Raw genomic sequence first — 16,916 nt, 5'->3', positions numbered from 1 at the left:
TTTTTTATACATAAATCTAGTCATTAAAATATTTAATGACTTAATATATTTAATATATTTAACTATTAATTTTAATATTATATATAAGATATACAATTCCGTATAGTAATGCTATCTATTAATATAATTAGAATTGCCATAAAATCGATACATGCATATAAACTATGCCAAACAATTGATATAATTTAAACGTGATTCGATAGGATCATGTATTATATTCAATTAACAATTAATTTTAAACGAAATTTCTAATAATTTAAATATATAAAGAAAATTTCTCTAAACACGATATACATACGTGGAGTTTTGCATACTTTTAGAAAGAAAGAGAGATGCTATGTGATCAGTTGCCAGGACGACGGTTTATAACAACAAAACATTTCTCTAATTTAACTAGTTATTTCTAAGTTAAATAGTTTAGAATCTTTGAAGAGGAGAAAAAAGTAGAAGATAATGAAAGAGAACATTAAATTCATTGTGACAGAGGTGAACAAATTATTGGGACGTAATTATAATGTGATTTATTTCAATTCTCTAAGTTCAGAAGAATTGCTTCAAGTAAGAATTGATATTATGATATTTTCTTTTATTTGATAAATTTAATTTTTGAATAAGTTAAAAAATTATATCATTTAAGATTGTTTTGTTTATAAAGTTGCATTGTAGGTATTAAAGGAATTGTTGATTAAAATACAGAATCAAAATATTGATGGTAATGTTAGTATAAAGAATGAGACTTCTGAAGAAATTTCCATTTATATTTTATCTGTTCTGCGTATATTTCATTATCAGCCACGAATAGATCCTGTGAGCTTTAGGCAAGTTTTTTTATTTCATTTTAATTATTTCATTATGAATTGATTGTATTTATTTTTGTATATGGATAGACAAGGTCTGATTCGTGGAGATTCTGATATTATTCATCCTATTTTTACCTGGCTTCTATCTCATATAGATGTGGTTCAAAAAAGAGCTTATTTATCACGCTTTTTAGTGAAGGTATACATATATGTTTATATATGTATTCATATGTATCAATACTTATTTATTTTCATAAAATTATTTCTGAATATAATTTTATTATAATTAATTAGATAGAAGTTCCTAGCGAGTATTTAAGCGATCCAGAAGTTTTCGCTTTTTATGAACAATACATGACTTTGATTGATAGATTTAAAACAGTGCATAAGGAAAGAGAAATAGGAAAGAAGGTAATAGATCATATTGATATTTTATTTTTTATTTATTAAAATTGTTTTTTAATTCTGTTTTCACAAACATAGAATTATGAGAATGCTAGTGAGCTTACTGCTGATTTAAAAACAATGGAAAAAGAAAAAGAAGTGAGTATATTTATTTATATTTTAATCTCTTCTTTCATTCGAAATAATTTAATTATGTAGGCAGTAATTATACGTATCGAAAAGATGAGAATGAAAGCTGAAACTGGAATACATTTATTGAATGTTGCCCGAGCTTTGCGAATAGAAAAAGATAAAGAACGTGATTTAGTATTGCAAGAGGAACAAGAAAAAGAAATAATATCTAGATTACAAGTATAATATGTTTAATAATTGAAAAATTTAAGATTTATTTTAACTTTAATAAAAATTATATAATACATACAAATTTTAGTCTAACTTACAAAGATTGGAAAGAGAATTACAAATCTTAAAAAAAGATGAAGATGAAATTACAGTTCAAATATTATTGCAACATTTATCTGAAGTAATTACTGTTCAAACTGTAGTTACGAATGAAAAATTACCGGCAGAAATACATGCAAAAACAAATCGTATAAAAGCCTTGAACACAGTAAAACAGTATTCGTATTTAAATCCAGATCAAATAACGGGTCTACGAAACAACTTGGATAGTATAGCCAAAGAAATTCAGAATTTAATAGAATTAAAGGTAAACATCAATTTTATAATATATATATTATAATATATCCTTTATCTATGAATATACTTAGAATTTGTTAATAAATTTATTTAGATTACAAAAAATAACATTGATAAAATAGAACCATTTAGACAACAAGCAGCTGCAGTTGCAAATATAAAAAGAAATGTTCTTGAAAAATTGGAGAAGACAGTGAATTCTTTGCAAGAATTGCGGACAAAATTAGAAGAAAAACGCGAACTATCAAAATTGATAGTAGAAGACATCATTCCTAAAGGAGAAGATTTAAAAAAATACATAAATCGTTTAAAAACTAGGGGAACACTTTATAAACATTGTAAATCTGAACTGACATGGTTCAATGCGGAGAACAGTATATTATATCGAACAGCCGCCATCTTAGAAAATCAGGTACTTTTTACAATATTATGTTATTTGTTTAAATAATAATTATTATTATTTCTATTAGTATAATCAATATAACCAAGTGAAAGAAAGATTGGAAACGGTTAAGAAAAATACTCCAAATAATTTCACAGAAGAGAATGCATCTTCGATGAATCTTCAATTATGTCGAGATATATCCGCCTTTAAAGCAAAATTAATCCCACTGATAAATGGTATGAACATATATATTAAAATATAATAAAAAAATTCAAATATTTTTAATATTATAGAAGTGCAAACATTAAGAGAAAAATATTATGAATTTGAACAACAACAAGAGAAAACGATAAAAGCACAAGATCAAGTAAAATCGAGTATGAATATCTTAATAAATAATTTACAATCTGAGTTGGAAAGTAGAAAAACAAAACTAACGAAGGTAATCAATATAATGTTTATTGTATTAGATATTTTTATTTTATTCCCTTAATTATTTTATTAAAAGGATATTGAAGAGAAAGAAGAATTACTAAAACTCATAGCTAAAATGAAGATTATAGAAGAAAGAATAAAACAGGATATCAAAGTTAGTTAATTTTATGTACTATAATTAAATAATTTTTCATATATGTAATTAAGTATTATTATATAGGATCCTACAATTTCTAATCCTGGTAAAAAGATAAGAGAAGAATTAAATTTCATTATTCAAGCAGAAGAAGCAAAGATAAAAAGTTTAATAATGGAAAAAGAACATATAAAAGAAATTAACTCAGTAAATGAAAAACAAACACAGATGTGGAGTAGTATATTGTCGTAAGTAAAAATATCGCTTTTTAAATTAAAAAAAAAGATATTCTATAAGATGTATATAAAAATATATCTTTTTAGAGTATTTAAATATAAAATTAAATACGCTGAGGAAAGTAAAGTATCAAATGGAATCGTCGTACGACGAGGAGGAACAGAAACTTTAATTTTACAATAATATTTATTGTATATACATAATAAAGGTATATTATATATATTATATTATAATATATATATATATATTATAATATTTATATATATATATATATATATTATATTACAATTAACAAAACTTTAATTACAAAAAAAGTAAATTATTTGATTATTAATTTATATAATTATTAATTAATCATTTCATAAATCATTTCGATTTTAAAATCTAAGAATTAAATTGAAATTTTCATCTAAAGTAATTTCAAAATATTTTTTATAGATTATAATTTATATAATTATTATTTTTATAAAATATTTTTATAAATTAAAAATTTTAATTATTTATTAATTTGAAGAAAGTAGAATATGCTAAAATGTCACATATATTTAGTATCACATTTTTATAAATATTTTATTTCTGAAATACATACATTTTAAATGTATTTCGTTAGAATTCATTATACTATGTTTATATATATTCTTGTGTTAAATATATCATTTTGCATAATTAAATATATTATTTATAATAAATATAAAAAAAATTGAATTAAATGAAGTCATAATTTTAAAATAAATTTTAATTTTTTTTAATTTTAATAAAAATTTGTTTATATTTAATTTTAAATTAGAAAGAATCAAAGTCAAAAGTAACATTAGACGAAACTAATATTGTAAATAATTGAAAATTTATTATCACAAATTTTGAATTTATAATATAAAATTATAATTGAAATACATACATGTTGTAATAATATAGATATGTTATAAATATAAATAATGAATAAAATTTTCTTAGTTAAAATTATGATATAAATATTACAAATAAATGTTTTTTTTTATTTTTAATTTAATTTTTTTGAATATAATACTAATTATTATTTAATACATTTAAACATCTTGTAAAACAAATTAATAATTTATATAAAAACATAATATGTAAAAGTAATATATGTTCAATGCAATATTATTACAATATGTTTGCTTTTACAAATGAAAAATGAATATAATGCATGAAATGCAATGAATTGGACATGAAGAATGTAATAATAATTTGTTAGACATAATTAAGAAACAAAATAATCGATAAAAAATAATTTCTCAAAGAATTTCATTTATATTTATATTATAATCATTTTTTTTATATGAATATATATAATTTTATTATTTTTATTTCATTTACCATTATAATTTAGTTTAATCAATATTTTGATTTTAGAATTTCACAAAGAAAATTATTATTATGATTACTATTGATTAAACATACTGTTTTAAAAAATCAATGTATTTTAATAGGGTATGGAATAGTTGTAATATTTTTTTTATTTCAATTTTTTATCGATAATTTGAATATTATTTGTGATAAAAAGAAAATTATCATATAAAAATTTTTCTTTTAAATATTTTTTTGTATGATTATTTATATTTATCTATATATTGTTATTTACATATTGATTTTGTATAAATTCAAACTCAAATTGTTACTTTTGACTCAAGTTTTTTCTATATTTTTTTTCATAACAATTTTATTTAGTTTTGATTATGTTAAAAATTAAAGATTTTATTTAGAATTCAAATATCTTTTGATTGATTATTAATATTAAATGATATGTTATCGAGATCTACACATAAAATTAATTATTATTAATTAATATAATAATAATTATTATAATTATAATATTATAATTATTATAATTATTATATTCGAAAAGAAAATTATATTTTTTCTTTAAATAGTTTTAAAAATAATTCTTAAAATAATATCTTAATTATTTAAATCAATGTTTCATTTGGTGAAAATAGAATAGAATATCGTAAATAGAATAAATATAATACTATTATCTAATATTAGTAAATGCAATAATAAAATAATATATATATATATATTTTTGCTTAAAATTTTTAATTTTACTAATAGAAAAAAGAACTACAAGAATTACTTATGAAAAATTGTTTAAATCTTTAAATAATTTCTTCTGTTTTTTTTGTAATTTTTTCTTTTTTTTTTTAAATCATCAACTCAAAAGTAATATAATAAAATTTCATTTTTTTATAATTTCTATCATAATATGAAATGCTTAACATGTTTATTCGTTATTATAAATCAAAAAATACGTTTTGGTTCACAAAATTTATCGTAAAATAATACGTAAACTATGCGTGTGATCAATGTTTCTATAAATACTATACATACAGAATTTGTTTCGTATTCGAAACGATAAGTGGAAATATTTATATCTTATCTCCATTCAATATTCATATCAATATAATAAATGAATATAATAATATGATAATAGTAGATATGAACATATAATAATAATTAAGAAAAAATTTTTGCGAGTATAAAAAAAATATTTTAATTATTACTAAATATTATTATGCAATTATTTTTAATAATTCACAGCATTTGATTTTTTTTTTTTTTTTTTTGACTTGACATGATTACATACAGATGGATTAATATTCATTAAAAGATTATAAATGCAATAAGTATCGACTATAATAAATCATAAAGAGTGAGGTAAAAATTTTTGCCTTAAGAAAGTGGCAGTGTTTAGGACTTTTAGTTTTACGATTATTATAAATTTTTCAATGAGGTGCATTATACCTATTTTAAAACAATGATTACGCTAAACTAAGAGATATAATTTATAGTACGACATATTACGACATAAAGTATATAAATTATTATCCTCATCATAACATATAATGCTGTACATTAATGCTGTACAAATTAATCTTTTAATAACCCTATCATACTTTCGTCATATTTTGTGTTTCATTTTAACTATGTTGAGCAGTATAATATAAATTCATAAATTCATTTATAGCCTATAAAAACAAAATCTTCTCTTAGCCTTTCATTAAGGCTACGTCATTTTTTTTATCGTTGTTGATATTATTATTATTATTGTTATTATTATTTTTAGAACCAACTGCACTCAAAGCTATTCCTAATTGAGCTGCATAGTACGTTAACATTATAGAAACCTGAAAAATAGCTTAAGTTAATTAATAAAAAAAGTCATATTGAAAAATTTCTTTATAAGAATATTATACAATCATTATACCTGAGAATAAGGTAATGGTGTATGAAAATAGTGAAATCCAAGTAAAGTATCAGATATAAGAAAACATATACTGCCGATGCAGCTACATAATTTAGTCCACGTCCATAATTCCTGACGAAGGAATACGATTCATTTGATAAATCGTGTACAAAAAAGTGGAAATTTTATTATTTTTTAACACAATGTTTTCCAATTCTATATAATTCTTTTATGAATAGTTAATAATAATAATAATATATCTTTAATCTAAATAATCTAATAACATCTTAAAATTATTATTTATTTAACAATTTCTTTTTCATTATTTCCGGAACGATGAAAAAGAAAGATGTGGTATATAATGTAAGTATGATCTTTTGTCAAGGCATAGATTATTTTATTTATTATATTTCTACATAATTTGTCACATGCCTAATCAAATCAGTAAATCATTATATTCAACACAACGTGTAATCTAAATTAATTAATTTATTAACTAAATAAAGAAATAGAAGCTGCATAATCCGTAAAATTTAGATATTGGAAAACATCATGTAAACAAAACGATTTTTAAAAATTTTTTTCATACTTTGTAAAATTGTACTCTAGAAATTGCTCTCCATGCCATAGTAGTTAATAATATTGTGTAAACTGGAACTCCAACGACCAGAATTCCATTTAGACCAGGCATTAAAGTATATATGACTGAAAAATATCATTTTTTTTATTTCATCAAAGTTTATTCATTTTTTTCATTAATATTATCAAAAATCTATCATTGATAATATTTTCATTATTTACTATATATTTTTATAATGGGAATGTTTATTAATTTTTATGGATATAACATACATATCTTACCTAGCGAACACATCGCATATAAAATTGTACCTAGCATTATATTAAGCGGTATAAAACCGAATGCACTGATGTACATAATCTGAGCTAAAGCAAACATGCACATTCCAGGTGTGAAACAACTGGGCCAAACCAATAATGCATCTCCTATACAACTGAATATTAATCCTGTCAATATTCGTCTCGAAAAGGTATATCTGAAAATAATATAATATAATAATAATATAATATTAAATTTTATTCTAAGATAAATAGTAATTTCTAATATTGGCTTAACAATAACGATAATATGGAATAAGTTTTATGGTAACATTGATTTTATGTTAAAAAATATATTTAACAATATACATTTATCGCTCTAAATATTATTAATATCAATATATCTTATTATATATTATATTATAAAAAAACAAGATGATTTATATATATATATAGTTATATATTATAAAATAATTATATTTATTATTATTTTAGAAATAATTTTCTTTTAATATTACTTAAAAAAAATTATTAATTTTGAAATTTATCAAAAAAAATAATTTTGAAAAATTTTTCCTATAGTTTTTTATTATAATACTTTAAATAATTTTGTTTTGAAAATTTTTTTGATAGAACAGAAATATATATTTAAATTTTTTATTGTTATTTTATGTATGAATAAATTAAATGAAATAATAATTAAATGGAATAAATATATTTTATTTGAAATAAATTTCATATAATGATATTATATAGTAAGTAATACATTTTTAGAATAAGTAATAAAAATTTTATTAATAATAATTTTAATAATCTATTTAATTTAAATTTTCAGATAAATAGTATCCAGCTTTTAGTTTAAGATTATAAACAAAAAAAACTTAGAAGCAATGAAAAAATATTCTTGCTTACACTTACATTTTCAGGTGACTTTTTAATTATATTTTTTTTTCATTTTTTAAAATGAATTTTTTTAAAATATTATAGAAACATCGTTGAATAGGAATATTTAATATTTCACTGATTATGAAAACGCAGTAATGATGTTTCGTACTTTATGTAAAAATAAAAATAGTCATAGTGTTATGAATATATCATTAGTGATATTATTCATAAAATCAACGGAAACAATATTGCTCTGCTTCATAATAAATCAATCCTCTTCTGTGTTCCAATAAAAGTCGTTCTTATAAGATCGAATTTCATGTGATCTGTGAAATACGGAAATTGTTAAGAAAAAAATTGGCGGAATATTTAAAATGTGCATTATCAATTAGAAATAAAAGCGACTTGAAAATAAGCGTAAGCAAGATCATAATAAATGATTGGCTAGCACCTGTAAGTCACGAAAATGTTACATACTTGATTAACTTGTTTTTTCCGCTTTGCTAAATTAGCACTATCATTTTATAGATATAAATGTTTTGTGGATATATCGCTATATTAATGTTGAAAATAAAGATATATGGAAGTCAATAAACTATCTTTACTTAATTAATCTTAATTTTATCGCTAAAGTTGATGGCACGCTATTAATGCAACTTTTTTTCAGATTTAAATATAATACTTGAAGAATAATAGAAATAATTAATGTTATTAATTATAAAGTAAAAGCATGATGTAAAAGGATTGATACATGCAAAATATTTTCACACTTACTCCTGCGATAAATTAATTCCATGTAGCAGAACAAAAACGATAAGACTTATAATTGGTAAACATTTGAAACATGCCGTCAGTAGAGACGGCTGCTCAGCCAATAATATAAAATATACAGATACACTTTTAAAGAACGGGACTAACTTTGGACCAATACTTTTTAACTGGAACAGATAAAAAATGAAATTCAGATCGAATTCGTTGGTTGTGATTAAATGTAATTAAAGTAATCTATATATGTTAAAATATGTTGCGATTGTATGTATTAACTGTTTGGTTTTATAATGCAAGTTGCAATCTGTGTAAATTAATATCAAAATTAGATATCAATTTCAAATGTATAATTTGCATCGATATAAGAAATTCAGTATACTGTTCTCCAATAAGATCTGATAAAGATTTTAGTTAATATAAGTTGTTTGAAATTGATGCGCAGTTTCATAAAATAACAGTTGATATGTATATCGCAATATATTTCAGCGTGCGTAGCTCGATAACACTTTTCTTTTAACTCAAATATATTTACGTTTAATAATCATTCAACTTATTCGAAAATTTTAATTATAAATTGTTTCTTTATTTATAACTTAAAATTTGAAATCAACCTGTGTATATTTTTTTTATTCCATTTTTGCCGATATTAACTATTTCTTAGAAATAACTTTTTAAATAATAAAAATATAAATTTATTTTCAAAATGATATATTATTGATTATGTTACATTAATGTAATTGAACAAATAATATTGCATATAACATCATCAATTTTGAATGAATTAATTTTACTTATCGAAATATTTCTTTTATTTAATATTTAAATAAATCTCAACAAAATATTAAGAAATGTTATTTATATTTAATGGATAATATTTAATGGATTTAATATTGTAGCAAATTATATTAAATATTTAAATAAACATATTAGTGAATAAATTTATTAAAATTTATATTTGCAATGAAATAAAATTAAAGGAAAAATAAATAAATAACATAAGAAATAAAATAACAAAAAAATATTATAATATAGACACAATCATTGTTCTATAATCATTCTATATTATATTATTTGTTTTGCTTAAAATATAAAAAAAACAAGCATAATTGTATTAATGAAATTTAAAGCATATTTCTATATATGTAAATTTTGCATTATATATAAATATAAATATAAATATAAATTTTTGTACTATGATTTCAAAAAAATAACGAAAAAACAATATCAAAGAATGTTTAAAATAATAAATTTCAAATATTGATTTTATTGTTTTCATAAAAATATTTTATGCAACATTCTTATTTTTATTCTTATAAATAATATTAAACGATCGATTAAAGCATCATAAAAACATAAGAATAATTTGGTTAGGATAGTAGAAACGAGTATGATATTAAGAATGTTAGTATTTAATTTTCATATCAAAGAAAGCAAAGTTAATCTATTGTTGCAAAATTAATACATTAATTACACTATATTGTATATAATATAGCTTTAAAACATTTTTTAATAAAAAAAATGACAGTAAAATATCGATTTCATATCTATAAAATGAATAAATTTTTTGTTTTTATTTGCAATTAAAATAATTTTTAGTGTAAATAAACTCTTAAAAATATATTCACAATACTACCAACATTAGTTATTAATAACCCGTAAACGGAAACGAAAATCAACGAATGCGCTACATAACATAGTACTTGTTCAAAACAAAGAAAACAACAATTCGATAGAATATTTTTTTAGATCATTTATAATTTTTATTTTAATATAATAAAACAATAACAAAAAATAGACAATATCTTTGTTCTATAAATGAAAAAATAATAAATCTATAACGAATTGTCAAAATAAGGATAATAAAGAAAATTTAACGAAGAACAATAGAAAAATTTATGAGAATTGAAAAGTCGATAAGAAAAAATATTACTCACCACCTGTGCAGGAGATGACATTTTAGATTAAAGTGTATTTTTTTTATATGAATAATGATGCAAACCTACATATACGATATTTTCCACTGCACTGTCAGTTACCACACAATTATCACAGTAGACTGCTCCCTTAACCACTGCATTATTTCTCCCCGCGTGAACAAAATTGCTTCCTATTGGTTAATCCTTCAATAATTGGTTTATAATAACCAATGAATATTAAATTCTTTTTTCTTAATGTAAAATAATTTTCAATTTTCTTAAGATTTTTTTTATAATTTTACTTAAAATTTTCATCATAATAACAACAATCATTAATATCATTTCACATTGATGAATTTTAATTTATATTTTGTATATTCTTAACCATATTCATATTACGATATATAATTTGTCATCTAAATTCATCATTTCATTAAATTTTTCAAGTATTGAAAAATCAAATGAAAATAATTTTTTATAATCTTAATTTTGCATTTAATTAAATATTAAATATAAATATTTTTTTATTGAAATCATTAAAATAATTGTTAACAAATTAAATAAAACATTAAAAATTAACAGTAAAAAAAAAATTTTTTTTTGATTATTTAAAATTCATTATTATATATTTAAATATTCATTGTTATATATTTTATTAAAAGATATAAATTCTAAGAATAATAATAAATGAATTAGCATTCATGAAGCGCGGAAATATTTTGCTTTTAATAAAGAGTTTTCTCCCTAGATTTACTTTCATTTGAGTTATAAACGAAATTATATATAAATACAAAAAGAAAATATATAACATTTAAGAATGAAAAAATAGAAAAAAATACAAATTTTAACTTATAATTTTTTATTATTAAAATAGATATATCAAAGAAAAAAAAAATATCTTCAGAAAATGGAACATTTTCAAATTAATAAATATATCTTTATTGTTAATTTAATGCAATTTATAATAATTAAAATTTGAATTTTTAAAATCAAAACATTTTCTGTCTTTTAAATCTTTCTTTTTATCATATTACTTACATAAAATATTTTGACAATATACATATATAATACATATATATATATATATATATATATATATATATATATTATTTTATATTTTTATATGCGATTTAAAATTTCGCGCTTAATTCATCTATCGATATTGTTAAACATGAAACCAAATTCACATGATAAAATTAAAATATCGATTAATCTAAAATAATATATACTTAACTATAAATAAAATTTTGTTGTATTAAAAAATTTCAATTTGTTTGAAATTTTCAATTTTATATAATACATATATTAAAAAAAATAATTTCTACTAAACATTATTTTTTTCAATTTCTAAGCAATATAATTAAACATAAAATATCGTGATTTTTATTGCTAGAAAAATATAAAGGTATTTTAGATTATAAATTTAAATTATATTTTTATGATAATTTTATTATATTTGTCATTACATGATATAATTAGAATATAATAGATATATTTCAATTACTATTAATTGCTACTATTCTATACTATAATTTATATAAAAAATTAATTATATTAATAATTATTTAACGTGAATCTTATGCGCCTTCGTCTTTTTTCTTTATCATTATTTCCACGAAATGATTCCATTTTTCTGGTTCATTTGTAGTAAACCATTCTGCTAATTTGTCCAAGTTTTGTTTTTGAATTTCAGTACATTTCTTACATTGTGTTTGAAACGCTTCTGTTATGTGACCTAAAAATTAAATTAAATAATTTATTTAATAATTATTTTTTAATTAAATATATGTAAATTTTATTTTGATTTTTTTTTATATTATCATATTTTAATAAGAGTTTATATTTACTTTTAAAGAATACTGAATCCGGAGTTAAACAAGAGCCTGCATCGATGAAACAATCATAATATTGATTTCGTAGACGATCATTTGCTAAAATTTCGTCAATATTCACATAATCATATTTATCAGAATAAAGTTCCTCAGCATATGTCCACGTTAATAAAGATAATATTAATATTACAATATAATTATGGCGCATAATGTAAAATGTTATCACTCTTTATAATCAAAATAATTAAATTTCTTTCTTATAGAACTTCTTTTAGAAAACTGAATACGAATTAGATTATTCCATCTATTTATATATTTGCACGAACAAACTTATATAAGCAAATACTTAATCATTCGATAAATAAAAAAAATATTCATAGTTAAAAGAAATAGTAATTAGGTATATTGATGATAAATTATTCTGTTTTATATAATTTGTTATTACTTAAGTGACATTTAAAATTGTTTTCATAGAAAAAGTTGAAAAAATATTGATCTATAAAACATAAAATACATAATATTATATAATATAGATAATATTAAATTTTTTATTTATTTTTTACTTATACAAATTTTAATATCATTTTTTATATGGAATTATTTTTAATTTGTATTATTATTAATTTATTATTTTAAAACATATTAAGAAATAAATATTTGAATAATTCTTTGTTCATATGTCATTTTATTACTCATACGTATATATTTTTTATATTTGATCTTGACATTTATAATATATATTCATAAAAAAATCGTTAAATTATTATTCAAATATCTATATTTATTTAAGTATATACTATACCATTGAATATTTAATATACGTAAAAATTTCTTAACATGCATAATAATTTGATGACAGTAAGAATATATAACATTAAAAATAATATAATGAAATTTTTATAAAAATATAATGATATTAAAAAAAATTCAAATATTTATTAAACAACAATATCGAAAAAGTTTATCATTGTATTTCATAAAAAATTAATTTCCTTATATGAAACTTTATTAAAGTATAACAGTACACTATATAATAATATATAAAAATTAGCCAATAAGATATTAAATGTCAGAAGTATTTTGATAAATTTTGGAAAGAAAAAAAAAATTTCACTTAAAAAAGAATACAATAATTAAATCCTTGTCACATTTGACACTACTAATAATTTATGATAATTTTCTAATAATTTTTCTAATAATTTAATTTATGATCCATATTATCCTTCTAATAGTGTGTGTGTGTATATATATATATATATATATCATATGTAAACTGTCATTAGTTTTAATACTTCAAATATTATTAGATGTATTTTTTAATTTCAATATTTCAATAATGAATATTATATTTCAAAAATATTATTTAATTAACAATTTAAATAGTATATTTTTATTATAAATTTACAATTTAATTTTTTTAGAGAAAAAAAAGTTTATAAATTTAACTTTACAATACATAAACAAAAATTAAAAAATTTCAATAAAGTAAAAAATATTTCGAAATTTTTGCTTTTTCCTATATAAGATCATTCTCGTCTTGTTACATATAATATAATATTCCTATTTTCGATAAAATGATATTAATTATATAAAAATGATATATGATTTATACGAAAAAAAAGTTTTGATAAAAAATTGTAAAAAAAAATATAAAATAATAGAATGATTTTTATTTGATAGTATCTATCTAATTTATTTACAATAGTTGTTTACTAATTTATTTATTATAAGTGATTTATTAGTAGAAATTTATAAATGATAATTTAAAATAAAACTAACATAAATACTAATATTAATATAATAAATATTATGAATCTATTTTTATATTTTATTGAATAGAAATAATTAGTTGTAATTTCATATATTTATTATAATTTTTTAATAAAGGATTTTTGAATCTTTATTTGTATCTTTTTTGAAATTATAATAATAAAATATATTATTTTGCAAAAAAAAATAATGATATTAGATATTTTGGTTTTTATATTATTTTACATAAATAAATCAAATAATGAAAATGATTAGAAATAAAAAAAGATTTCAGAAAACAAAATTAAATAATACATTTTATATTTTTTTGTCAATTTTATTATATGTTTATAGAGATATAAAAATTGCATTGTTTTTTTTAAGATTATGTAAACTTTTTTGCATTACAAATCAATTCCGTCAATTGATGTCTAATAATTTTTAATAAAGTATTAAGATCAATTGAAACATAAAATAATGATATATATTGATAAAATATATAATAATAATTAATAATAATAATATATTAAATATATATTAAAAAATTATATATATAATAATAAATAATAATAATATAAAATATATATGTACATACATAGTTTCATTTCATGTTCTCTATCATTTTCCATATACTAATTATCTAAGAAGTTGCTGTGCCAAGTTGCATGAAGTATCCTGTATAAATGTATTTTATCAAATGTAATAGTATATTTGGATATCTAAAGAACAAAATATCATGTTTTACGAATGAAAATATTTGTTCTTCAATTATTTGAATAATATATAAAAATATTTAATGGATTATATGCTTAACGTTTTTTTTCATTAAAATTTGAACCTAACTTATTGAAACGTGTGAATCTAACCTATTATAGTATTTAAAATTATTGCAATATATGCTTGTCAATATAATGTTGTTGCGAACATATAAATGGGAAATGAACTGTCGGTTTAAGCAATTTGCTCGCAATTTTGGCATTATAAAGGTAAATTCAATATTTTTGAATTAATTTTAAAAATTTTATAATCACAATTTTCTAACCATATTATTTCATTTTGACAAAAATTTTTGTTTAAAGTTCCAGCCACTTCTTGAATTTGAACATACTGTTCGTAAATTTCCAGTAACACAACTTGTTAGATGCAAATCTGGCACTCCTATGAATACCATTATATTATTTGTTCCACAACAAGAGGTTTGTAAAAGATTAAAATTTAATCTATTTTAATAATAATAAAATTTATTTTTAGGCATGGATTGTTGAAAGAATGGGAAAATTTCATAGAATTTTAAATCCAGGATTAAATATTCTTACACCAATAATTGATAAAATTAAATATGTTCAGTGTCTCAAAGAAATAGCTATAGAAATACCTCAACAAAGTGCTGTTACATCAGGTACATATTATCAATTATATGTTTATATTTAAAAATATAAATACAACATTAAGATATAATATTAATCATATATTTTCAAACAGATAACGTAACATTAAATATTGATGGTATATTATACTTAAGAGTAGTTAATCCATTTTTGGCTTCATATGGTGTTGATGATCCTGAATTTGCTGTAGTTCAGTTAGCTCAAACCACAATGAGATCTGAATTAGGAAAAATATCTTTAGATAAAGTTTTCAGAGAAAGAGAGGGACTTAATGTTTGTATTGTTGATAGTATAAATAAAGCAAGTGAAGCTTGGGGTATAACATGTCTTCGATATGAAATACGTAAGATTAAAAAAAATTAAGAAAATTTAAGAATAAAATTAAAATTAAAATTAAAAAATCTACTATTCAAAAAATTCTAATGATTCCAATTTTTTGTAATAGGAGACATAAGATTGCCACAAAGAGTACAAGAAGCAATGCAAATGCAAGTAGAAGCGGAACGTAAAAAGAGAGCTGCAGTTTTAGAATCGGAAGGAGCTAGAGAAGCAGAGATAAATATTGCTGAAGGAAAACGTTTAGCACAAATTTTGGCATCAGGTAATTATATTTTTTATCTTGTTTTAAATTATTAAATTGTTAAATGATTTATTTGATTTCTTATATAGAGGCTGCAAAACAAGAAGAAATAAATAAGGCAACTGGTACTGCAACTGCTTTAGTAGCTATTGCTGAAGCACGTGCAAAAAGTTTAAAACTTGTTGCAGGTGCTCTCAATTTAACCGATGCAAAAAATGCAGCAGCATATAGTATAGCAGAACAATATGTTAAAGCATTTAATAAATTAGCAAAAGTTAATAATACTTTAATTTTGCCCAGTAATGTCTCTGATGTATCTGCCTTGGTAACACAAGTACGTTAAAAGATTTAATTATATTATTATTTTATAGATTATTTAAATGCAATTATTTTATATTTTTAGGCAATGACAATTTATAAACAAGTTATGTCTCAACCTACATTAGATAGTCCGGATGTAAAAGAAAATAAAGATCTTCTTAATGATGATGAATCAGATGAAACTTTTGAGTATTTCAGTGATAAAGAAGAAGCAGAAAAACATAGAAGGAGCAAAAGAAAGCGAAATCCTAAAGCATTGTAAAATATTTATAAATAATATAAATATATTTTGATTTTTACTATCTCATATTATCCCATTCTTAAGAAAATAAAAGTAA

General features: G+C 19.9%; 4 protein-coding genes across 7 annotated transcripts; 2 read left to right on the top strand and 2 right to left on the bottom strand.

Moving 5' to 3' along the window:
• Positions 1-92: 92 nt before the first annotated feature.
• LOC725556 (intraflagellar transport protein 81 homolog) lies at positions 93-9,028 on the top strand. 4 transcript variants are annotated; one of them, XR_409785.3, is made up of 14 exons: positions 93-558; positions 667-818; positions 888-999; positions 1,095-1,211; positions 1,284-1,343; positions 1,404-1,556; positions 1,636-1,914; positions 1,999-2,316; positions 2,375-2,525; positions 2,583-2,731; positions 2,798-2,878; positions 2,945-3,108; positions 7,272-7,351; positions 8,692-9,028. XR_409785.3 is itself a non-coding variant. In XM_026442119.1 (13 exons), exons 1-13 carry the CDS (start codon positions 454-456, stop codon positions 3,278-3,280), a joined length of 1,938 nt encoding a protein of 645 aa, XP_026297904.1. In that variant the 5' UTR covers positions 94-453; the 3' UTR covers positions 3,281-3,306. The 4 variants fall into 4 exon arrangements, 2 of the variants coding, with proteins under 2 accessions (XP_026297904.1, XP_016768971.2); XR_409786.3 differs by lacking the exon at positions 8,692-9,028 and adding an exon at positions 7,975-8,615; XM_026442119.1 differs by lacking the exons at positions 7,272-7,351; positions 8,692-9,028 and adding an exon at positions 3,184-3,306 and having other exon boundaries at positions 94-558.
• Positions 5,686-10,911, bottom strand: LOC409538 (lysoplasmalogenase-like protein TMEM86A). The gene is made up of 6 exons (XM_393044.7): positions 10,727-10,911; positions 8,799-8,962; positions 7,164-7,357; positions 6,892-7,007; positions 6,324-6,434; positions 5,686-6,243 (listed from the first exon to the last, which is right to left on the bottom strand). Exons 1-6 carry the CDS (start codon positions 10,745-10,747, stop codon positions 6,106-6,108), a joined length of 744 nt encoding a protein of 247 aa, XP_393044.4. The 5' UTR covers positions 10,748-10,911; the 3' UTR covers positions 5,686-6,105.
• A 1,374-nt stretch (positions 10,912-12,285) lies between these two features.
• On the bottom strand, positions 12,286-12,748 carry CSP1 (chemosensory protein 1). Its single transcript, NM_001077820.1, has 2 exons — positions 12,556-12,748; positions 12,286-12,443 (listed from the first exon to the last, which is right to left on the bottom strand). The coding sequence occupies exons 1-2, from the start codon at positions 12,746-12,748 to the stop codon at positions 12,286-12,288; spliced, it is 351 nt and encodes a 116-aa protein (NP_001071288.1).
• A 2,156-nt stretch (positions 12,749-14,904) lies between these two features.
• On the top strand, positions 14,905-16,885 carry LOC412323 (stomatin-like protein 2, mitochondrial). Its single transcript, XM_395784.7, has 7 exons — positions 14,905-15,275; positions 15,369-15,485; positions 15,541-15,688; positions 15,772-16,020; positions 16,123-16,278; positions 16,347-16,591; positions 16,661-16,885. Exons 1-7 carry the CDS (start codon positions 15,186-15,188, stop codon positions 16,838-16,840), a joined length of 1,185 nt encoding a protein of 394 aa, XP_395784.2. The 5' UTR covers positions 14,905-15,185; the 3' UTR covers positions 16,841-16,885.
• Positions 16,886-16,916: the final 31 nt, after the last annotated feature.

The sequence above is a fragment of the Apis mellifera genome, linkage group LG8, assembly GCF_003254395.2.
Source record: "Apis mellifera strain DH4 linkage group LG8, Amel_HAv3.1, whole genome shotgun sequence".
Classification (NCBI taxonomy): domain Eukaryota; kingdom Metazoa; phylum Arthropoda; class Insecta; order Hymenoptera; family Apidae; genus Apis; species Apis mellifera.
The sequence above is the reverse complement of the archived record's forward strand: the minus strand, read 5'-3'. Positions and strand labels throughout refer to the sequence as shown.

Coding starts and splice junctions, on each gene's coding strand:
- LOC725556 (XM_026442119.1), top strand. CDS start 454: ATGAAAGAGAACATTAAATTCATTGTGACAGAGGTGAACAAATTATTG. Junction 1,344..1,403: donor CAATGGAAAAAGAAAAAGAA/GTGAGTATATTT, acceptor TTAATTATGTAG/GCAGTAATTATACGTATCGA. Junction 3,109..3,183: donor ATGTGGAGTAGTATATTGTC/GTAAGTAAAAAT, acceptor ATATCTTTTTAG/AGTATTTAAATATAAAATTA.
- LOC409538 (XM_393044.7), bottom strand. CDS start 10,747: ATGTCATCTCCTGCACAGGTG. Junction 7,008..7,163: donor ATATGCGATGTGTTCGCTAG/GTAAGATATGTA, acceptor GATATTTTTCAG/TCATATATACTTTAATGCCT. Junction 6,435..6,891: donor CTAGAGTACAATTTTACAAA/GTATGAAAAAAA, acceptor TTCCTTCGTCAG/GAATTATGGACGTGGACTAA.
- CSP1 (NM_001077820.1), bottom strand. CDS start 12,748: ATGCGCCATAATTATATTGTAATATTAATATTATCTTTATTAACGTGG. Junction 12,444..12,555: donor GGATTCAGTATTCTTTAAAA/GTAAATATAAAC, acceptor TTTAATTTTTAG/GTCACATAACAGAAGCGTTT.
- LOC412323 (XM_395784.7), top strand. CDS start 15,186: ATGCTTGTCAATATAATGTTGTTGCGAACATATAAATGGGAAATGAAC. Junction 16,021..16,122: donor ATGTCTTCGATATGAAATAC/GTAAGATTAAAA, acceptor TTTTTGTAATAG/GAGACATAAGATTGCCACAA. Junction 16,592..16,660: donor TATCTGCCTTGGTAACACAA/GTACGTTAAAAG, acceptor TTATATTTTTAG/GCAATGACAATTTATAAACA.